The sequence below is a fragment of the Lates calcarifer genome, linkage group LG9, assembly GCF_001640805.2.
Source record: "Lates calcarifer isolate ASB-BC8 linkage group LG9, TLL_Latcal_v3, whole genome shotgun sequence".
NCBI classification, from domain to species: Eukaryota; Metazoa; Chordata; class Actinopteri; family Centropomidae; genus Lates; species Lates calcarifer.
The window spans coordinates 13,122,141-13,146,022 of NC_066841.1; the positions used below are offsets into that span (position 1 = coordinate 13,122,141).

At 43.4% G+C, this 23,882-nt stretch overlaps 1 protein-coding gene across 1 annotated transcript; it reads right to left on the reverse strand.

Annotated features, from left to right (window-relative positions):
* Window positions 1–304: 304 nt before the first annotated feature.
* Window positions 305–19,877, reverse strand: prag1 (PEAK1 related, kinase-activating pseudokinase 1). Its single transcript, XM_018662492.2, is given in 8 exon segments — window positions 305–2,993; window positions 4,831–5,597; window positions 6,868–7,013; window positions 13,561–13,778; window positions 13,780–15,315; window positions 15,411–15,479; window positions 15,481–15,750; window positions 19,511–19,877. Coding segments are annotated over 7 exon segments (4,092 nt in total). The 5' UTR covers window positions 15,676–15,750; window positions 19,511–19,877; the 3' UTR covers window positions 305–1,832.
* Window positions 19,878–23,882: the final 4,005 nt, after the last annotated feature.

Below are 23,882 nucleotides of genomic sequence, written 5' to 3' on the forward strand. Positions count from 1 at the left end.
CAAGAAACATAACAAAGACTGGGTTAGTGTGTATGCAGTCATTGCTCCAAGTTCATCAAAATAACACCCTGCATTTCCTCTGTCACAAGACGTGGCGGCTGAGGTCCAATCAGGTCCTCATTTCCTCTCATTTCACTGTAACTGATGATGACTATGAAGTTTATTTAATGAAAGGAATGAATGTGTACAAGATGAAATATGTGTTTTGTAGAGGTTCATTAGTGCTGGAAGCTGCTAACACCAACATATTAATAGCTCAACCATTAAAATGTAAGCATCCAAAGAAACAAGATACACAGGATAATACTGTGAGAAAATATATGCACAGTTTATTGATAGATGCAAATAAGTGAGGCACACAAAAAATAATTCAAATCGATAATGTATTAGTTGTGAGATCAGACCATGTTTTGTTTTTTTTTCTTTCTCTTCAACATTATAAATGTCAGTCATGAACAGAAACCTGCATGCAGGTGGTTAAATTCTTGTCTCTCTGGACTTTATTAGGAAAAAAATCTTTGTTGGAGATAAAAAGCTCCTAACTTGAAGCTTTCTCTGCAGCCTACATGGGACATAGGAGGGAAAAAAAAAAAAACCCGGCTCAGCTGCTGCTGTGCCGAAAACACAACTTGATAATCCACATATGAAAACAGAGAAATTCCAGTGACTACTACAGGATAGCAAATTATATCATAAATACTTTTTAACTGCTGCTCATGTTCATGGCTTTTTTTTAAGACCTGCTTGGGCTAATTTCTAATATCATCTACAAATAACTGTACAAAGTTGTTTCTAGAACATTCTGTGAAAGGCCAGTTTCACCAAGGACAAATGATCGGTAATATTTACATTTGGCTTCCGAGTCACTGTAACATATACAAATAACAAAAGGCACTGTGACAAATGTCAAAACATTTAAATATACACTAAAAGTAAGCATAAGGAAAAACACGGGGCTTTGACCATTGAGTGGGAGCAGTTGCTAATGTTGAAAATTGTTTAGTCTATCCATTTAATATTGAGTTGTGTGTTAGACAGAATGGATTATCATTAATTTATACTGAGTCTATTTATTATGCAGTGCTGTCTAACAAGGCCTGAGATAACACACACTTAAGGAAGGCTGCCTTGATCATTTCAACTAGTAAACCAGTTATCCACAGTTTATGTTGTTTACACAGTACAGCACTATGTGCCCATGAATAGACGTGTGACGGAAAAGTGGCAACACCGCAATCCTGCTAGTGACCTTATATTTTAAGATATCAGGAAATTTAAAAGTTAGCTGCACATTTAGACAAGACATTACTTTGCGAAGCTGGCTGACACAGAATAAGGTTATGAATTATTAGCCTGTTCTCAGTGGTAAAATGTCTCATTTGATATTTAATAAATACACAAAATACAGTGTCAAACATGAAACTTTGGTAAGTGTATTATAGAATTATGAATACTGTCCATATTCTTCTTTTTTTCCCCTACCGATGTGTTTATCAGCATCACTGGCACAAAGCGATTCTAGTCTGTGCGTGAATGTTTTAGTGATTTTGTCCACGTGTCTATGGCTGAGTTTTCAGGTCGGTTCTTTGTTGCGATGACAGTCTGTGGCAGAATACTGTTTGTGTAAAAGGTTCAGAGTGGACGGCTTGGTTGATGCATGGCTCTCATGCACGTAGCAGTAGCGCAAACAGCTGGGTAGGTTTCACAGTATCTCCAAAGGATCACACTGGACCATCCATAGTGTCGAGACATTATTGGTCTTTCTCATACACACATTCACAAATTCACACTTTGGCTCCACTTGCACACACTTTTAACCCTAAAGTGAGCCGTTACTTTAGGGAGTAGAGGAGTTCAGCAGTATGGCAGAGAGACAGAGGGTGGGCCGAGGAAAAGTACTGACAGCAAAGCCAGTCTTCCAGCTCTGCGTTCCTCTCAGGCTCCAGCGAGCGCTCGGCGAACTTCATCATCAGCAGGGCTCGTTTCACATCCAGCCAGTTGAGGAGGCCCTCATGTCGGGATCCATCGACAAAGCCTCCTCCATGTCCGTGTCTCTCCAGCTGCTGCTCCATCAGGTCCTTCCTGGGACCCCAGAGCAAGCTCTGCAGTATGCGCTTGGCCTCCTGGATGTGGATCCGTTTAATGGGGTCGGGTTGGAGCAGGAGCTGGGCTAGCCTCTGGAGGCCGGCTGAATAAAGCGAGACAGAGGGGATGGGGGGAAGTTCCTCACAGCAGTAGTCTTGTTCCTTAAGTGCTGGGCTCACCTCGAATGGGTTGGGTTGGTGGAGGAGCTCATAGATCAAGATGCCCGTCTGGAACTCATCAAATTTGCGGTACTGTGCCGCCGAGACGATCTCAGGTGCCAGCCTGGCTTGGTCACGTTTGTTGCGAGGGTTCACGCTGGTCGAGGCAGCGTCCTCAGAGGAGCGGCGTTTGGCCTTGGCGAAGTTGCTGATAAGGAGCCGGGGAAGGTGGCGCTGATTGTCTGTACCACTTGAACCATTACTGGTGCTGCTGTCATTATTGGTCTGTTGGGAGAACTGGGAGGGCCTGCGGTGATGAGGCACCAACAGCAAGTTCTCTAGGCAAAGGTCGCGGTGCGTGACCCCATGCTCCTTCAAGTGCTCCAGGCCGTTGCAGAGCTGCAGAAGGAGGAAGCAGACGCGGCGCTCGTACACCTCTGGCTGAGTTTTATGGAACGCCTCCCACTCCCGAACAAAGTCAGCTGCAGTCTGCTGGGGGATCTCAGGGGTGATGACCACCACTCGCTCTCGGTCTGCCTGTTGTCCCGGTGTGGACGTGGAGGGCTGAGGCAGAGAAGAGGCAGGTGTGGCACGCAGAGAGACTTCATCAGAGGGCAACATGCTCTGGGGGATGCAAGCGAGGAAGTGTCCACAGTCCTGCTGGAGGTTGAAGTGGGGAGGCATGCTCTGCTGCACTGACAGACCGTAGAGATGACCCTGTTTGACCTCCATGGATGGACTCTTACAGATCTGGAGAGGTACAAAACACAAAGGGCAGGGGGAGGAAGGGATGAAGGAAAGGAGAAGAAAGGGACAGAGAGGAGGAAGGGGGGCAGAGGAATTCCACGCACAGATGGAAAGGGAGGGGGGCCAAGAAATGTAAGAAAGAATGCTTGTTAGAAAGGTTCCAATGTCAGTGCCAATTCAGCTCCTGCTCTAATTCAAGTGAAATCAGCAGCCTTGATGCAGATTCAAATTTAATTCTCAAATGAAAAGCTTTAAAAGAAAAGCAGATTTTTAACCCACTAATAGGCTAGCTGATTCCAGGACTGGACTTAACTACTACACCCTCTCAGTGTCATTCTTTTGTAAGCTATTTTTCCCATCATACTTTTCAGAATTAAATCTGCCATCAGAATTCTGAAGCAAACATGCAAATGTCTCCAATGAAATTTTATCTTGTTCTCATTGTGTGCTGTGGTCAGATTCAGAAATATAATCTCTTCTTTGAGATTAACTGGACTAAAATCTACTTTCAGGGGGTTTAAGTTTCAGCTAGCAACACATCGCTAACATGTCCATACATAAAGTTAGACAAACACATAATGTGTAACATTAATCAATGCTGGTTGCAGATTTTAATATATAATTATTTGTGCAGGATGGGCTCATAGCACACTGTGTGTATTAGGTGGTGTTTGTGTGTGTTGGCCTTGACAACAGGGGTTTGTCTGACTGTAAATCCTGCCTGGAATGTAAAGATTAATTGGGCCTTGTGATATTAAGCAAGAGTGTGGGCACCCACAGCTGTGGCACAACACATACTGTACAAATGGCTGCTGCTTTGTAAAGCACTAACGACTTTGGGACAAAGGTCAGTGAGACCGACTCCACACCCTTCATTTCTCAGTGGTTGTTTACACTGCATGCCCTGAGGGTTTGTGCTGTAGTGGGGGACCATCCCGTCTGTAGCCTAAGAACAAACAAGATCACCGCCCGATTTTAATCTTGTCACTCTATCCTCCAACTGTCAAATCCCTGCTTAAAAAAACAGTTTGCACCACCCACTGTGCAAATTATTCCTCAAACAACAGTAAAGATGATCTTCAGTGAGCTACATGTTGCTCTCTTGACAAAAAAAACCTCTGACTGGAGAGACTAAACACTGGCCACTGTAACCAAGTGCCAACCCACAGATGTTTACAGTCTAATACTTATTGTGCTCTGTACTCAGTGTTTAAAATCAAGGCCACCCATGAAATGATCATAGAGTTCAAGTATCAGTAACTCAAAAATAATACAATCCCTAAAAATCAATCAAATATTTTAAGATTTTCATTACATCAAACCCTTATTTTTGATACTATTTATGGTCTTTTTTGAGCGATAGGCATTCAGTGTATTTGCATTTGCACCATTACTTCACTATATAGTAGTTGTTATTGGTAGTGGTGGAGTCCACCATTCTTGAGCATAATTCAAATTGCCTGCCTATGCACGAGGGATTCACAGGAAACGTTTCACGTGTGTAACCCAGTGTTGCTGTTTTTAATTAACTTGGTATCAGCATCAGTGTTTATTCTCCTGATATTGTATCAGAGCTTAAGTGAGTTACTGTCAGTGAAAACCAAGTGTGTCACACTGCAACTGCTTCAAATTAAAAGTGTTCAAGTGGTGTGGAGGCTTTTATTGTGAAGCATTCACAAGCAACACAATGTATTTGTTGCCAAGGTTAGCACTGACAGCCATGAACATGGTTATATTAAACACATATTTATTTATTATTATTATTATTATTATTATTATTATTATTATTATTATTATTATTATTATTATTATTATTATTATTTATTATTTTAAAGATTACCTTTACAGCGTAGGAGTTGCTGGGGTCTGAGGCACAGGCAGCAGAGTAGTACACAGCATCTCCTGCATTGCAGCTTGGCTTGTTAGATGTGAGCCTGAAAAGAGACCAGTTGCTCTCCTCAAACCTCAGTGGGTTCTTCTGGGAGCGAGTGAAGTGATCCTCACACTTTAGAGCCAAGCGCCGTAGAGACTCTGCGTACAGGCCTCCCAGTTTGGAGTACACCCCCTCTCTACTATCAATGTTGCTCAGGAGGGTCTGGAGTTGAAGGCTGGAGCCCAGATTTGGCGCTGGACCCGGTTCTGAGGCCGAGAAGGGCGCGCTGAGCTGAGGAGAAGAGGAGCAGGTGATGCTGCTTCGACAATGGACACCCAGACGCCCGTGAGTCTTCAGCGGCTCATCCAGCGTCCGGGACCTGGAGGACCGGCCCAGAGGGGCATGACAGCGCTCCAGAGACTCGTTGGAGGAGAAAATGGGCCGTGGGTCAACGGGGCTGGAAGGCAAACTGGACCGGGAGGTTAGTTCAGTGGGTCGACACACGTTGGTCTCGGAGCCAGTGAATGGGAGGCGTGGGTAGGCTCGGACAAAGGGTTTCCCATTTGTGCTATCAGGAGCCGACACGGTGCGGTTGACCATTTTTTTCTCCGGGAGTGGTGGCGGCTGGTTACTTAAGCTCTTGAGGAAGGGTGGGTGAGGAGACCCTGGGGCTGAGGCAGCTGGACTTCTGGTAAATGGAGAGGAACAAGACATCCGTGTAGCATCTCGAGAATCTAAGAGAGAGAGAGAGTGCAAATGACGTCAGGAGGTCTGCCAATCAATCATTAAAAATGGAAGTAAGCTTTCTAACATGAGCAATGGTCAAGTACAGTGTACTGTTGTATGAGGAATTAACTTCCTGAGTACTTTGAGTATTCTAAGAAAAAAAGGGAAGAAAATACTGCAGTTGACAAGACCACAACAGCTGTGGCTGACACAAACTGTGTGACAAAAACTCCAATTATACTCAACTGACACATGTCACCTTGGAAAGCAGAAACGATACAGACATAGACATACAGCTATTGGCAGCTTTTCGTTTCACTGCCTCAGTGGATTCACACAATATATCCTGTGTTTCACTGTCCTTGTGAGTTAATTTACCATACCTAAACAGTACACACACACTTTCATATTCCTGGCTGACAGCTGTGAATTTGATTTATTTACTACACCCCCTCTGTCACTGCCTACTGCTCAGCCTTAGTACAACCACATACCTTGTTTCCTCAAAAGAGCTGGAAATTTCCACAATCCAGTGTTCAAGCTGACACTCAAAACATCTTCCATCCAATTATGATCCATTTGTCAATTAAAGACTTACAGTTGGAACTTGACATTACACTAGAGAAGACAGATACTGAGATAATTGTGTGGTGCAGTCTTCAATAACCGCTTTCACAGAGGGAAAGACTGTAAAGGAAAAAAAAAGTAGGATGTAGCCAAGCCCTTTTTCCCTCGTTATCAAACTCCATAATTATCTCTTCAAACAACGTTGCCCAGGAAGTTCCAGCAATTACAAGCGTCTGAGCGTCACAAGAGGTTTAAAAGCTGATATGCCTAGGATGACAGTAATTTCTAAACCAAGGACAGATGCCACTCATTCTGAGCCACGTCTCAGTTTTATGTGGAAATCAACGCTAGTTCAAAATAATCTGCATGTGTACTTGGCGAAAGAAAAAGAGAAGAGATAAGCTCTAAGACTTCTGCCATAAAACCTCACAGCACTCCCTTTCCTCTTTTTAGTGTCACTCAGTTTCAGTCTGGACAAAGTGCGTTTTCATAGTAAAACAAGAGGAAACAGCGTTTGAACAGCAAGACAGCTAACATCCATGGATTTCCTAGTGACTTGCACAAATAGGCCTGTAGCTATCAGATAATACCCTAGCGTGAATCAGTTAAATCCTTAGAGTCCCTCTGAAAGTTTCTATTGGAGTAAATGGACCTGTACGACAGATATTTTAATAAACCTGGGCTAAAATATGAGTGTGAGAGGAGATTTACCAGTGTCAGTGGTTAGGTTGTCAGTAGAAGCAGCAGGTAGGCTGCCACTGCCCAGCCCCCATGGAGATGAAGTAGTACTCTCTGCTGACCCTTGCTGGCTGCAGCGGTCCAGCTCCATGTTGCTGCCACTGATCTTACTGGACACTCTGAAAAAAAGGAGAAAACAGACATAGGATTAAGCAAATATTATGGGTTAGACAAGATACAAACAAACATGCATTCAAGCAATATTTTGTGTGTATTTTTTTCTGCTGTCTGCCTGTGTACGCATCTCAACTTTTCCAAAACATCAGCCAAGTGCAGTACCCTGAGGCGGTCAGTCTGTCGTAGTGATAGAATATTATTTGTGCATCTGTTCATAAATGTGGAACCACTTCACTTCCCCTTGATTTTTTTCTTATCTAGACTATGCATCACCAATAAATCCATGAGACTGAGCACATTTTAAATAATGAACAAATACTGTTAGGAGTGGTTTCACTTCCATATTAGAGAGGCGCACTTCTTGATTCAGTGTCAACTTACAGCTGCAACAGTCAAGCCTTACTAAATCCCCTTATGACGTGAGTGTAACAGATATGACAGTTTTGCTTGGTTCTGATATTGGCTGAAGACAGTAAACTGCCACAAGTATATCACTACTTACATCTGACTAGTGATATACTGTTAGAGTGAGACCATGTACATTTTGCTGACCATTTCCCAAGATTCCCTGGACAGTTATTTGCCTTAAAGACACGCCGTAACCTGGAAACAATGAAGATGTCTCCTGCTGAGATATAATATGTTTACAATTTGTTTCACTTCTGTGATAAAATGATTTAAATCTTCACCTGTTTCTGGCTAAAGCACAGTATAACAGTAGCACAAGTAAAGAGCAAGCAAAATAACTCTTATTTCCAAATACATAGCAATATTATCTATCTACAGTTTGCTAAAATTTTGCTACCATTAGCCACACTTAGGTACTGGAACAAGTAAAGCTGTAGAAGCAGAAGCCCTGTGTATATTGAATTCAGCAGGGGTACATTTTATTTCTTATAAATTCAACTTTTCATGTCTAAGAGGAAGATTGTGTCATTATTTCTCCCAAAAGTTACATATCCTTGTTTTAATCAAAAACTGTTCATTTCTTTGAATTCACCGGATGCTTTGCATTCCTCTCTTCAGTTTGCCTGTCCACCATGATGGCTGCTTGTAATACCAATGAACACTGTGCATGAGTAGACTATCTAATCAAGGTGACCAATTAGGCTGAGTGACAGCCATTCACTTGTCTCATTACAGCCGCTAATGGCTCAGGGAAACACGGTCCAATCCCATCCCTTCATCTGCCTAGCCTCTCTTCCATCACAAAATGACTCCTCTATCCATTTATCTGCTGGCCCCTGACTTCAATTCTGCCATAATTCAGCAGATCAAACAGATGAGGAGGAGAAAGGGGAGAAAGGAGAGGAGCACAGGAGGGAGACAAAGGGTTAGGTATTCTCTGTGGGCAGTTAGCTAAAGGATCCGCTATCGTTTTACAGACAAAAGAGCTGTGATGAAAGGCAGGGGAAATGCTGAGGCAGAGGAGAAATGGTAATGGGTGCAGGGATTATGGGTCTATGTGCATGTGTGCACCTGCGCACGTTTCACTCTAGATCTCTGAGATTTGTGTCCAAAACACAAGATTTTCTGTGGTGAAAGAATGTCACTGCTTATGTCCTGTGGGAGGATGTGAGAGGCTGAATCAGCCTTTTGATCAAGGAAAAAAAGACATTTTCTTTGATTGACTGCATGTAAGAGCATACAAGCACATGGGGCCACTGTCAGATACTGTCAGAAAAGGGAAAGTAGCAAGACCATAAGTGATTATCAAAATATTTGCATTTAAATTTTCTGTTGATCAACAAATCAATCAATTGACCAAAGGTTTCAGCAGTACAAGCACTTTTTTTATCGCCAACCACACAGTCAGGATTAAAACGAATGATTTCAGCTTCATGTAGTATCATATATAATGCATGTTATCATGACACAAAAATGCACCATTCATCAAGATTTTATCACTGTCCTTGGAAAGCCCAGTTATAGCCTAAACATCTATTAATAGACATCTTGATTAGCCAATTTCCGCAGAATAGATTAGATGATTTCCTTTGCTAAAACGAAGTCTACGTGAGATATCACGACTGGCCCGTGTAAACCTGCTGGAGAGGCAGAGGTCCTTGTCGGGCTGGAGGGCGTGAACTGTCCCTGGATCAGACCGGTGGGCTCTCTAAAGCCCACCATGCGTAGTAACACAACCCTGGTTCGCGCGAGTCATATGTGTATTTAAAGTCTGTCTCAGCAGTAAAAGCAACAGCACCCATTAGATGCGCGAAATTAAAGCACCCATATCTCAAACATAGCATTCACTCATTGACCTAGTGGTTCACTTTAGAAGCAGCTTTCAGTCTGTCAGATGGCAACAAGATGCTATCTGTTCTGCTGCAGAGCAGGGATCAGGATGGCTCTGCGGAGGGAGGGGCTGCACGTCTTGGAACAGTAGTTAAGAGAGCAAAAGGCAATTCACACCCAAGTCAGACTCAATGGACTTGAATCTACATGGCCGATCTGTAAATTCTACTTCTATAAGTGGCAAGCGACTGCCAGACTGGGACAGTTTGGGAGTTGCCAGGGGCAACAATCTGTTCGCTAATGCCCCTCCCTTTGGCAACCTTCGTTGACCTGTTGACACGCCTTCCCTGTTAAAGAGTACTTACTCACACACTCGTGCATGACACAGACACATGCACAAACACACATGCGGCTCTTAGGCTGACCCCGTCACACGATATGTAGGTTGACTTGTTAACAAGGAATAAAAGAAGGAAATTTTGGTCTTTTCCTCTGTGATCAAACGCTCTGGGAGGCAGATTTTTCCAAACCATCTGTGGCTTTTAAATGATTCAGCACATCAAAATGCTGCTTCATGGGTGCATGTGTTTTTGTGTGCTGACTGTTTTCCTTTAATTCCACACAAAAGAGTTCCCTTTTCTGTCAATAATTAATCTTCTATGAAGTTTTGGTTGCCTTGCAGACAATATTTAGATTCTGTTTTCCTGCAGCACTTTGCCATCGAGTTTCCAGTACATGCCTGGTGCCAGGGATACTTGTTGATTAAACACACTAAACCGCTGATAAACTTGGAACACCAGAAAGCCACAACTGTCGCCGCCGGCTTGAGGCGTGTTCCCACATGTGTCTCAACAAGGTGTATTTTTACCAGCGCAGAATGTCGGCAATGTCATAACAGGAGAGACGGGTCCTTACTAGAATTACCACAAACATAAGGACCCTTGAAATGTGATCAGCAATCTGAGTTTTTGATGGTAAAACAGTCCAGCTTAAGCTTTTGCTGACTCCAGCAGCTCAAGATGGCAGAACATCTGCTCGTCTTGAGGAAGTCACAGTTGTGCGTTACACCTCATCATGCTGTCTCTCCAGACAAAGCAAAGTTTATTCTGAGGAGATCATTTGATGCTTTAATAACTAGCAAGAATACAGAATTAGCAAAAAGTTGACCACATGCTGTCACTGCACCAGTCTAAGGCACCTCTAGATTTTGGCCTGCAGAGGTGTGAAAAGAAGCAGAGGCCTTTGCTCACCTATGACGCCACTGTGGTTTATTACCACTTTCCTGTGTCAATAAGAACATCACCGCTTCTCTCCGTGAGTCTAATGATAGATATCTCATGAACTTTGGCATCTAAGTAAGGATGTGTGCGAAAAGGAGCTGCCATCAGGTGCCTACCTCATGCTGGAGAGGCAGAGGTCCTTGTCGGGCTGGAGGGCGTGAACTGTCCCTGGATCAGACCGGTGGGCTCTCTAAAGCCCCACCATGCGTAGTAACACAACCCTGGTTCCGCGCGAGTCATATGTGTATTTAAAGTCTGTCTCAGCAGTAAAAGCAACAGCACCCATTAGATGCGCGAAATTAAAGCACCCATATCTCAAACATAGCATTCACTCATTGACCTAGTGGTTCACTTTAGAAGCAGCTTTCAGTCTGTCAGATGGCAACAAGATGCTATCTGTTCTGCTGCAGAGCAGGGATCAGGATGGCTCTGCGGAGGGAGGGGCTGCACGTCTTGGAACAGTAGTTAAGAGAGCAAAAGGCAATTCACACCCAAGTCAGACTCAATGGACTTGAATCTACATGGCCGATCTGTAAATTCTACTTCTATAAGTGGCAAGCGGACTGCCAGACTGGGACAGTTTGGGAGTTGCCAGGGGCAACAATCTGTTCGCTAATGCCCCTCCCTTTGGCAACCTTCGTTGACCTGTTGACACGCCTTCCCTGTTAAAGAGTACTTACTCACACACTCGTGCATGACACAGACACATGCACAAACACACATGCGGCTCTTAGGCTGACCCCGTCACACGATATGTAGGTTGACTTGTTAACAAGGAATAAAAGAAGGAAATTTTGGTCTTTTCCTCTGTGATCAAACGCTCTGGGAGGCAGATTTTTCCAAACCATCTGTGGCTTTTAAATGATTCAGCACATCAAAATGCTGCTTCATGGGGTGCATGTGTTTTTGTGTGCTGACTGTTTTCCTTTAATTCCACACAAAAGAGTTCCCTTTTCTGTCAATAATTAATCTTCTATGAAGTTTTGGTTGCCTTGCAGACAATATTTAGATTCTGTTTTCCTGCAGCACTTTGCCATCGAGTTTCCAGTACATGCCTGGTGCCAGGGGATACTTGTTGATTAAACACACTAAACCCGCTGATAAACTTGGAACACCAGAAAGCCACAACTGTCGCCGGCCGGCTTGAGGCGTGTTCCCACATGTGTCTCAACAAGGTGTATTTTTACCAGCGCAGAATGTCGGCAATGTCATAACAGGAGAGACGGGTCCTTACTAGAATTACCACAAACATAAGGACCCTTGAAATGTGATCAGCAATCTGAGTTTTTGATGGTAAAACAGTCCAGCTTAAGCTTTTGCTGACTCCAGCAGCTCAAGATGGCAGAACATCTGCTCGTCTTGAGGAAGTCACAGTTGTGCGTTACACCTCATCATGCTGTCTCTCCCAGACAAAGCAAAGTTTATTCTGAGGAGATCATTTGATGCTTTAATAACTGCAACACAAGGCCTCTTCTCTGTTTCTACTTTGGGTAGCTGACTCAGACTGTGTGTGTATTCTTAACCTCCTGCAGACTCAGGTTAAAGCACGTGTGCAAATGTTCCCACTAATAAATGTCTATGTAGACTAGAAGCCCCCTGTGTATAGTGGGTCACGCTAGTGTGAGTCTTGAACAAAGGTGAAAAATTATCATTCTGCAGACCCTCTAAGTTATGTAATGTTGCCTGTAAAGTAACCAGAACGTGCATTTTAATCATGCAAGAATTTAAAGTACAATCATGCCAACAATGCAAATATGAAAATTATGCCAAAAGATGCAGCTGAACGCCTGCTAATGACAGCTTTGTCCCTGTATGACAATATCACTGGAACAAGGCCTGTTTTTTTTTTTCTTTTTACAGTTCTGTCTATTGTGCTGCAGCCAAAACAAATTTACAGCAATGTGACACAGAAGGGGACTATTTAACAGACCCATTTTGCGTGTTAATTAGAATTGAAAAAGTCACATTACTAGGATGAATAGAACAAGGCATGCATTGAGGAATATGCCTGAACAGTTTGAATGATCACAAGGCGCTAGAATGGAGGCTGATTCAAGGCTGAATAATGATGCTATGAAAGGAGAAGGCACAGTAAGATTCACACAAATGCCTGCAGTAAGATGAATGTATGCGCAGAGTCGCAGATAAGCAGCACCACCATTATATATATATATATATATATATATATATATATATATATATATATATATATACTGTCCCATAAGAGACAAAATGCATTTATGCTTTTAGTCTAAGTGCGTAAGTGCTAAATTATGTAATATAATGAAACCACAGTGTCATGACTGAATAACAGTCCCATTAATTCCAGTGGAAGTCATAGGTAGGAAACCTGAGGACAAGCACGCAAGTATGTGCTATAATGGGAAATATGATAAATGCACAGCATTCATCTTACTGCTAGTGTATAATGTGCTGGTGTGTCATTAAACCTCTATTAGATTTTTACTTTTACACAGCTGCTTACTACTGTAAACAATATTTAAGAACCACTCTTGCTCAGGATGACTGTTGGTATTTTCAGTGCTCTGCCCTTATTTAGTATAAACAGTATTATGAGAAATGTATAATAGGTAGGAAACTAGGTATAAACAGAAGATTTTGCACAGCTGAATGTTTTCAGCTGCACCGAAAGTAAAAACAACATTTAGCATTAAGCATTTTCTCGAGGAAGCTAAATAATGATGCAAGAGAAAATTCTTGTCATTGTGTTTCTACAGCCTCCAAATTCTAAAGAACTGCTTATATATCGCTGGTTCATATCTAAACTGAACAACTTGATGTTTTGGATCTATTGGTCCGATTGTCAGTGTTACAGCATTATACCTTAGGCTCTGTCTCATTGACAACATGATCAACTGAAAAATATTCATCAATAATGAAAATAAACATCTATTTTTCTGATATTTATCTAATGTAGTCCTATCTAGATACAGTACTAGTGCTCTATTCCAATTGAGGGATAATAACTGAATGTGTAAATGCCAAACAAAAAGTTCTTTGTCATTCTTACCTGTGCAGTTTCTTAGGTGGGGGAGGTGGTGGATTGGGCTCATTGTTGGCAGTTCCCTTCCCTGCTGCCAGCAGCTCTGATGAGCCGCCATGCAACGGTTGCTTGGCCGGCATGCTCCCGTTATGCTTGCCCTCCTCCTCTGCACCGGTGCCCTCAGTCTCCTCCTGACAGGCACCATTGTTGGGGGAAGCCGGGGGGGCCGTGCCTGGCTGTGTCGTTCGGAGGGGGGCTGCTGTGGGCATTACAGTCCCTGGCCTCCTTCCAGACAGCGGCACCACTGACTAGGCCTGTCACCCGTGTAGTTGTTCCCGGGTTGGCAGCCAGCTTCTTCTTCTCCCCGTCCTTCCGCTCTCTCTCCTCATCCTCCTCTTCTTCTTCAATGCAGCAGTTCCAGCCAGAACTGTGGTGGTGGGGTTTGTGCCAGCGTTCAGATGCTGCGCTGTGGTGCTCTGTATGGACCTTGAAGTGCCCCTCTCTAGCGGAGACGAGGAAAAGCATGGGGAGTTCAGGGAGAGGCACAGGAGATGAGATGGACGGTGAGAGGCTGGAGGTGCCCAGCTTGGGGAGTTCAGGAAGAGGGACTGGAGAGGACATGGATGATGAGAGGCTTGACGTGCCCAGTTTGGGGGAGCGGTTGTTCCTCTTTGGGGGAATGGGTGGGCTAGACTGAGGCTTGGGGTTGAGAGTGGGGGTGAGGCTGGCTTCTGTGGTCAGAGAGGGTGCGCTGTGGCTGGGGCTGGGCCAGCGGAAGGCTGGGCTGCTGGGGTCTTTACGTGTTGTGGGGCTGAAGTGGCACTGGGTGCTGACCGCTGAATCTGGGCTGCTCAGGTAAAAAGTCCTGTTGTTCTCCTCTGTGTGAGCAGCCATTACAGTGATGGTGGCCCGTTGGTTCTCGCCTGAATGCTCAGGCTCAGAGCAGGAGGAGCTCTTACTCTGGTTTGGGGACTCAGGATGGGATTGCACTCCATTTCCTTGCGGCCTGCGCTTTTTCTTGGTGCTCTCAGCATAAATGGGCTCTGAGTCTGGCTGTCCAGTGGGTGAGTTGGGAGATGACTCCGGGCTACCTGTGGCTGGTGGACTTTGAGGGCTCCCTGACCTGACTTGTCTTCCTCCTGACCCCTCTGTGCCAGGAAGTGAATCCGTACTACTACGATAAGAACAAGAGGAGTTCGATAGGCTGGTCTGTTTTGACAGGACAGGAACAGAGTGGAGCACTGGAGGGGGACTGTGCCTAGTGGTGTCCACACTTAAGGTTGTGGTGGGGAAAGTGGTAGAAGTGCTGGAAGTCTTAGTGGTAACAGTAGCAGTGCTTCCACTGCTCATACCATTGCTATGAACTGTGGCTGGACTGGAAGGGACAACATCCACAGGTATATCCACAGATGCCTGATGGGCCTCCTGGTAATTTGGCTTGACAGTCGTGCCATTTCCATTATAAGTGCTCTTGGTTCTAATAGCGGATGTGCTATTCTGCTGCCTTCGGGTGTCTCCATTGGCGTTCTTTATTAAATTCTGAGAACCTCTACCCTCTTCCTGGGTGACAAAGATATTGCTAATGATCATGGAGTCTTTGGGTAGAATATTGGGGGCCAAGGGAGAAAAAGAAAAGGAGTTGTTGTAGTCCATCTTGGTTTCAGGACTCTGAAGAACTGCATCTCTATGGGCCTTGTTGCAGCCATTACTATCGATATAAAGTGATGACAGGTCCAAGAGCTTCCTCAGGCCCAAACGCTCAACTGGGCTCTTTGTGTTCTCCTGTCACACATAAACATGAGCACACATTAAAAACAGATACAGATATCTAGACAGAAAGAAACTCATAACAGAAAAGAGACATTTCAGAAATTCACCTGCTCTATGTTCATGTTAACATCTGTTGACTCGTTGGTGTCGAGGCTCATCATGGTGGGTTTGACAGCGAATGGTTGGCTTGCTGTAGGGTGAAGGCGTCGTCACTCCAGCTTCTTCATCGCCTCCCAGGCTGCTCTTCAAACAAGCGGTTGGCGCACTGCCATCCAGGCCACCGACAGTCTTGTGCGCGCTAAGCAGGTGGAAGCAGTTCTTACAAGAGCCGGGTTTCCACACGTGTTCTGCAAAGTCGCTGCACGCTGACATCTTTGGTTTGCTAAATCAGGTTTGGTCAGATGTGGTTGTGGAGGGATTTGGCAGATAAGGGATGAACTCTCATGGCTGGGCCACAGCAGGTTTCCACATCACAAAGTGTCGATCACCAGCCAATATAGAAAAGAGAAAAAGAAGAATGAGGTACATGGTTAGAAGACTTATATCATGCACTCAATGTAATTGCTTTTTGTAATTGCACATCTTTGTGACCAAATAATACTGTTTGTTTTACATATAAAACTATGCCTAATCCATCCCATCATTTCTTTTTCATATTTTACAAATAACAAAACAATGCTGAATTTTAAAGCATCAAACTGTTCAAAAGACTGCTCATTTTGCCAAAGAATGAGCCAAACCAAAACACCTGATCTTATTAAGATGATTGGGTTTCGACCATTACATTAGTAATCCCCATTTAACACAGTTTCTCAGCCAATATCTCAGTAACTCAGTATTTCTGCCATTCATTCATTGATTGCAGATTGCTGAACAGTCAGGGAGTGCCACAGCAATCCCTGGCCTAATGTAATGTCTTATGTAAAATGATTAGTCAATTAGCTCCACACAATGAAATAACCAAATTTTTAACAGGGGAAAAACAGTGCATGTGTATCAGATTTGTACTTGATACTGTAGATACCCTGAGCTGAGATATTGGGATTGGTCTCAAGAGAAAAAGTTGGATTAATAATAATAATTTATTATTATTATTATTATTTATTTTTTGTATGTATGATTTTCTGATGAAAGATAAGTTCTCTTTTTAAAAATCACGAAGGTAAAAAAAAGAGAAAGTTCAGACATCTACTTGAAATTATAAAGGCAGTGATGAGGGAGCTGACAAGTGTCTCTAAGCTCATAGAGGACCTCTGTTAGGGTTTAAGTGTCATCCGCTGATGTAACTTAAGAAGAGCCGGTGTGTGCTGTGCTACTTGTTCCCATGGCCTCCTAAATTAGAGGGTATGTGGTTTCTGTTCAACCAAAGGGCCTGCCGGTGTGAGCCTAGTGACATAAAAGCCCTCTAGAGTCCTCTGCAGCCCCCGACATGCTAGAAGAAGACGGAGGTCGGAATGTCAGGAATGCCTTAAGTCTCACCAGGGTGAATCTCACACCCACGACAACCTCCCTTCCCCCCTTCTCCACACACACACACACACACACACCTCCCACTCCACATGTGTGTTCTCCTTCTCTCACAAACACACCTTCTTCCCCTGCCTCTCTGTGTGTCCTGTTTAACTGGACTGACAGTGAGAAGATCAACAACATTTCAGGGGGATCGTTTGTTTCCTTGCATCTGGGTGTCCCTCTTTATGTTCTTTACACAGCTTTAATTGCCTCTCAACAAGGTGCCACAATGACACACAGCAACATTAACTCACTTTCTAGACTCATTATCTGGAAAAAAAATTGAGGAAGCAGGAGGATGAACAATTACTCCCCTAAGACAATGAAAAACGGTCTCTATGTGCACTCAGGCGGCCTTAATATTCCTGTTGCATTAGGCATTCATTTAGCCACAGTGATCCATGATTTCTAAATCCAACATTTGCTTATTGACTAAAACCATCAGAACAAAAGATAACCAATGTTTGAGACTTGTCTTAAGACTGCTGGTAATTCATGGCTCCAGCATAAAAACCTTGCTGTCTACTAATCCTATAGGAATGAGGTGTTTTCCTGTTGGTAAAGATAATGCATGTTTACATTTTTCTTTGTTCTGTCTGACTCAGTTTGGGCAGGAAAGCACCCACTAGCCCACTGTTTGTTTAACCGTTCCTGCGACAACAGAGGAAGCTGAGCCTTGCCTAACATCTTATGGCATTGTGCATGAGTCATATAAAGTGATGACGGATCAGAGATACACATAGTATTAGGCTATTAGACCTACTGCTGAAGAGGACAGACTGACTGCTAGTCAAGAACACGTCTAAGGGGTATTCAGGGTTAATCGGGCCATAACAGAGCAAAGACAGACAGAGCACTAGTGTGGTAAATTTATTAAGTTACTGAACTGACAGTTTAGTCCCACAGCTGGCACAGTTTAGTCTCTGTTGTTCCACTTTCTCTGCTGGGAATCACTGACAAAAACAGAGGGATGGCAAGAGGAAGGTTTATCTGAGATGTCCAACATTTTTTGTGCTCCGTCTGTGTTCTCCAGACGAGACTAGAGCGCATCTCAACCCCACGCCTCAGTTTAGAGTTATTCTAGCTCTTGTTGACATGTTCAGTCCTGCTTGTTTGAACAGAGATAGACCCTGCTGTCTACATTCCCCACACCTTCTCAAGCTCAAGGTCCAATATTTCTCACTTCCTCTTGTAAAAACACACACACACAGAACCACCAGAAGTTCAGCCATATGACAAAAATTTAAGCCCTGCCTTCATTATAATATACAGACTATGAAAAATATCTCATGAGCATGTTAGAGGGCGGGGGGGGGTTGGAAATATAAGATTAGCGCAACGGAAATGAGTTGAGAGGGGACATGGAATTTACTGTTTTTGGGCACCTAATGAAGAGATTATTATGAACTCAAAATGCCTGTGACCTTTGTACATACACATGATTGCTTGGCCACTAGATGTCTCAAAAACACATCAAATTTTGCTGAGGAATTAAAATCCACTATCCTAATCTGGAGACACCCTGAACAATAGATTGAATCCATACCCCTGAAAACTGAAACTGCCAGATTGCTAGTTTTAAAAAGAAACTAAGGACTCGCTTTGAGCGCGTGTAATGCAGTCAGGATGCAATGGTCAGACTGGATGGCAACGGTTTAAATAGCCCTCGGATATGGTGACCAAGATGAGTAATTAAGTTTAAGTGTAGGGGGTTTATGAACACTCAACGGCTACTAAAACTGCACTTTTGTCTGAATCCTTCTGCGAAGAGCAAGCAACCACCAACTACAGCAGCAGCAGACACATGTGACCCACTCCCCCCCACCTCACCTCCCACCCCCAAACACACACATGTACGCTACAAGTGGGACAGCTTTTTATGAAGCACAGGTCATCTAATGGCTGTTATTATATTTGAACATAATTCACTGCATTGGCTTTACTCTCCGCTTTTTTATTAAATTGCTGCGCCACCCCAAAACAAAGCTCACGCGCGGGTGTAATTGAATGAGATGCCTCGTGGAAAAATCACTCATAATCCAAATAATTGGACAACCTATAGTCTGTATTACGCTCTGATAACCGGGTCACATCAACGTGTCAACCCTCTGAACACAAATTCTTTTTTACGACTAACATTTGTTACGCCTGCCTCACTCACACATTCATACACATAAACCCCATTCATTCAGAGAGGGAAGACAACCTGTTTTCTCGATACTCGGTAGGAATTTCCGCCAAAACCTTGTGCCCTTTAGATAAATATCTCCGAAACTCACACCTTAAGATATGTTATATTAATGTTTCACTAACACCTACTTGAACAAACCATTCGGCATTAGCTAAACACAACACGTGTTTCGGTGTTTTTTGTTGTTGTTTGTTTGTTTGTTTTAGCCTTTTTAGATTTGATAACTGAAAATTTTGGCTGAACATCTGCTGCCAAAATTTGGTTTCCGACAGGTTGTTGTGGCAGGATTTGTGGAAACTAGCTAAATGGCTGTATATATTTTTGCCTGCTGTGATACAACACATACATGGAAATTTCAACTGTAACAACTTGACTCAACCTGTATAGCTGAAGCAATAAAAAAGGTGTATCTGAAGAAGAAAAAAGGGAAAAGAAAACGCCCGCTATAACGTAACCATGCTAAAGTAGCCAAGGTTATGTACTGCCTGCTAACTGACTGCTTACCTGCTCGGAGTTTCTCTTCCCTGGCAACACAAAAGGTCTCCAAAAATCAGACAAAAAATATAAACAACACAGCTGTGTCGGCGGCTGCTCTTCTGATTCCCGCAGCAGCGGATAAACGTCTGTCTTCACGTATCCCACAAGCGACAGGTTAATGACCCGAGAGGCTCTGTGTGTGTGTGTGTGTGTGTGTGTGTCGGTGATACTGCTGCAGGGAGCTGGTTTCGGGTCCAGCCGGGCACGCTGCCGCTGTTGCCGCTGCTACTGCTGCTGTTGCTGTAACTGTGCAGAGGTGGAGTGCTGAGGCGGAGCAGGACTCCTCTACAGCAGGCATGGAGAGAGTACAAGGAGGTGGGAGGAGCTCCTTGCAGACCATGCAGTCTGGCCAGTAGCCACACACAGATTTTCATTAAGGCTCTGTTTTTTGTTTTTTTGTCCTACAAGCTGTCAGAACGATGTTTTTCATTTTAAGCATTTGCAGAAATCTACACATGGCTGTTTTTTGAAAGTGTTGTAAATCCCCCCCAGTATTTAAAGTTGCTGCTACAAGGGATGCAAGATCTCACAGGAAGAAAACACTTCTTAGTTAAAAACCCACTGGGCTGTGCAGGTTTTATTCTACAAAGCAGTCAGTCTCAGTCAGAAGCTCTTTGATGAGGGGAAGGTGAATGTATACCAACTTCCCTGTTCTGCCCCTTCCCTCCTGCTACACCCCCACCCCCTGGTCTGCTCCTGCTCCTGTTCATCATGGCTGGGGTGACAGAGTGATAGAAAAACACTGCCACTCTCTACTGAGCCAGGCCGGACCTCCTGCTGCTTTCCATTACTGGCAGCAAAAGGAGAGGCAAAGCTCACAGAGTGACAAACACAGCCGCTGTGTTGGATGGAGGCAGCCATCCATGGAGATTAACCTTTCTACTGAACATGTCCTCTCATGTCTCAGTGAGAAGTAACACTCAAACAAGATATTATCTGTTGGCTTTTTGACTTATTTAAACAGAGCCGCTGAAACACCTTCAGATCCTGCTGTATTTCGTATTCTGCTTCTGCTCTCGGTTTTCTTTCGTGTGTCATAAGGAGGCTAAAAAGACGATCCTTGATGGGATGGGGAAAAAAAATAGCAGGGAGAGGACAGCAATCCCAAATCAAGTAGTCCTTTCCTCCTCTCCGAGCATCCCGTTGGTCTGCTCTACTCTCTGTGAAGGAGACATCATGCATATGAATCAATTGGACACAGAACCCGCCAGTTTCCTGAACGTCATGCAAGGATTTATGGCTGAGCTGAGACAATCAGCATAAGTGGCACAGCAGAGACCAGGTCCTGGAAAAGCGATATCTTTTACAAGACCACCTGTTGAATTTGGAGAGTGTCATAATCCTCTCAAGAGGATTAAGACTTTGTTGCATCGCATCTATTTTTGGCAGAACACTGCATGTAATAATTCTGCTAATGGGGTAATTCAGATAGGTTGTGCTTTGCATAAAAATATGAGAGGGAAAGTTCTAGACACATTCTGCTATTTAGACTTGGCCTGTTTACAAATGTTTATTTTGTCTTACATTAAATTCTTGCAGCAAGTTGCATATCCTGCATTAGCACTGATACCTATCTGTGGTAAGAATTTTCTTAACTGCGTGTGGTGTCAGTCTGCAAACTTTCAGGAGAGGCTTCATATAACACTGTGATCCAAGACAAGATAAATCTTCTGTTACAAGATTTTAGTGCCGAGATGCTGTGGGAACATCCAAATTAGAGGAGCACAGTAAGAGGGGGTGGAATTGCTTATGAACAGTGCAGTGTTGGAAGACTTTTTCCCACATAACTTCTTCAGTTGAAATTACATAGAGAGAGAAATCATAAGGGTTAGTTAGAAATAAAAAGTTAAAAGTGTGGGAAATATAGTTTTATGTGGCTCGTTATATCCACCACTGATCCACTGATAAGTTAAAGATGCCATTAGTTTGCACATATTGTGTGCCCCATACAGTAGAATTGCACAGTTTTTGCTCATGCTGGCATTAGGTTGAAGCTGTTTGTGTACAATGTGTCCCATAAAGCATTTGGAGTTGCTCATCTTTTAAAACATCTTTAAAATACCTTAAATTATGAAGGGAACCAGAGCCACTTGATGTTTACTGGATGGCCATGAGAGTCTGTGCCACATTATGCACACTGATGAATTAGCAGTTTGTTGACATACTGCAGGCTGCTGTGAGTGTGTGTGTGTGTGTGAGTGAGGGAGACGCTGGGATAGAAGCAACCTTCTTTGCACACTGCAACACAAGGATGCTGTTGGAGAGGAGCCAATCATAAACTGCCCATGTCTTGGCCTTAGGTGCAGCGTCAGGATGCTGAAATATGAGCAGGACTCTGACAACTCTACATGATGATGTGTGTTGTTTGCATCTCTCCCGATACACCTGCAATTCTGCACCACAATCACTATCACACAAGCACAGAAGTTAATGAAAAAAATAGAATACTGAACGCCTGATAATATAGATTGATCCAACTTTAAATAGGAAGATGTATTTAGGTTCTATGCGCCTACTTGCGAGTGTTTAGTGCTTTGCCAGCTCAACCTGCTCTCTTTTCCCCTCAGCTTTGATGAATTATTAAAGGGACAATCATCTCAAATTAAATTCAGTGAGGAGAGAAGTGGGTTTTTAATGCAAAGTAGCAAAAAACAGACTTCTTCAGATGATTGAAAGCATTACTCAGGCCAGATAGGACCAACACTGTCTCTCCCCGAGATTCCACTGTCAGTCATGATAAGTAGAGTAATATTATAGTGCTCAGAATGTTTCTCAGTAAGAGCTTGAGTGAAATTGACCATATAGAAGCTAAGTTTCCAGTTTCCAAAGTTTCAGTTTCAGTCGCTCACTTTCCATTGGCACCCTTATTTACATTTTCAGATCTCTAGGATTTGTTGTTTCCTGTAAACAGGCAAAGGGCATGTAGGTTAATGATATCTGAAATGATCCTCAAGAATGTGGGCAAAAAGTCAGACTAACCTGTAAAGTTGAAAGACTGTCCAAAAGTTCTGTCTGTGCAATTAAGACCAGATCACAGAGCATAGTGAACACTTGCTGCTGTGTTGAAGCAGTATTCACATGTGGATCTGGTTCACTTTAGAACCTTAACGACCCTGACATGTGACATGGGTAACTGGCTGGAATTGAACCAGGGACACTGTAGTTATATGGTATGCACCCAAACCATTTAGCTACCAGGACACCCCTTGTTTCAGCTTTTTAAATTTTCCTTGCTGTGTCCCCATTTCTGCCAGACACAGAAATCTTCTGGCACAACCCATAACGAGAGCCTGGGCACGATCATTTGTCCGACAAGCTTTCTCCACTGTCCTACTCCTCCTTAAGTATTGATTGTCCTAGTTGATGCAGATGCAGCAGTAAAATGGTGGTAAGATGTATTTTTTTGTGGCCGTCTTTGCTGTGATATGACGACACATCCTCTTGATTAGTCACGATCCACATCGCTGCCAGCAGCCTGAAAGTTTTTAAATTAATTGCGTTCAGTATTGGCTCTTCTGAGCAGTGCTAAAACTTAGTTCTATAGGAACTTGTCCCGAAAGTTGGCAGAGAAGAGTGGAAACAAAAGCAGAACCTGTGACAATATGTTTAGTTAATGTGGACAGAGGCTACAGGTGTGACTATTACTCAACAAAATAACCATACATTTGTTCAATGTAATTTCCTAATTGCAAAATAGTGTTATTTTATTGTTACATTGCAAACACATTTGTCGTGATACTACTACAGCTATTGTTGCACTTCAACCGTGTCCCCTATGTGGACTCATTGAGATGTTTTTTTTGGCATTTTACATGAGCATTATTCTCCTAGTGGTGGATACCGTAATCTCTACCCCATGTAAAATGCCTATGTGAGTGGGCATTGTTGTTACACAAGCTCTTTCCCAAAAGGAGAAGTTCAGAGTTTTTTGCCCCCTCACACTGTTTGTTTGGGCTAATTGACAAACCAGGTACTGAACTGCTCAGGTTTCTGTCTGTTTCTGTGTGTCACTTCCCATTACCACAGGAGGCCCCATAAAAGATATCCTGTCACGACACCAAAAGGTCTTTGTTTGCATTTGGCCTGCATGTGAAGAATACTCTTTTAGTCAGTCACTGGAGACATTAGACTTCCCATTTGAAACTCAATGCTCGTCCCTGATTCTCCTCCACTGGAATTTTTTTTAAAAAAGGAAAGAAAGCTCAACTTAAGGTTCAAGTGAAATTTGAACATTTTCAACAGGTGCTTGAAATGAAAGATGAAAGAATGGAGGAACTTCTGTTTTGGAGGCAGCCTGTTTACTGCTTGTCGGAAACATTACAAAGAGTAAGAGGGGTAG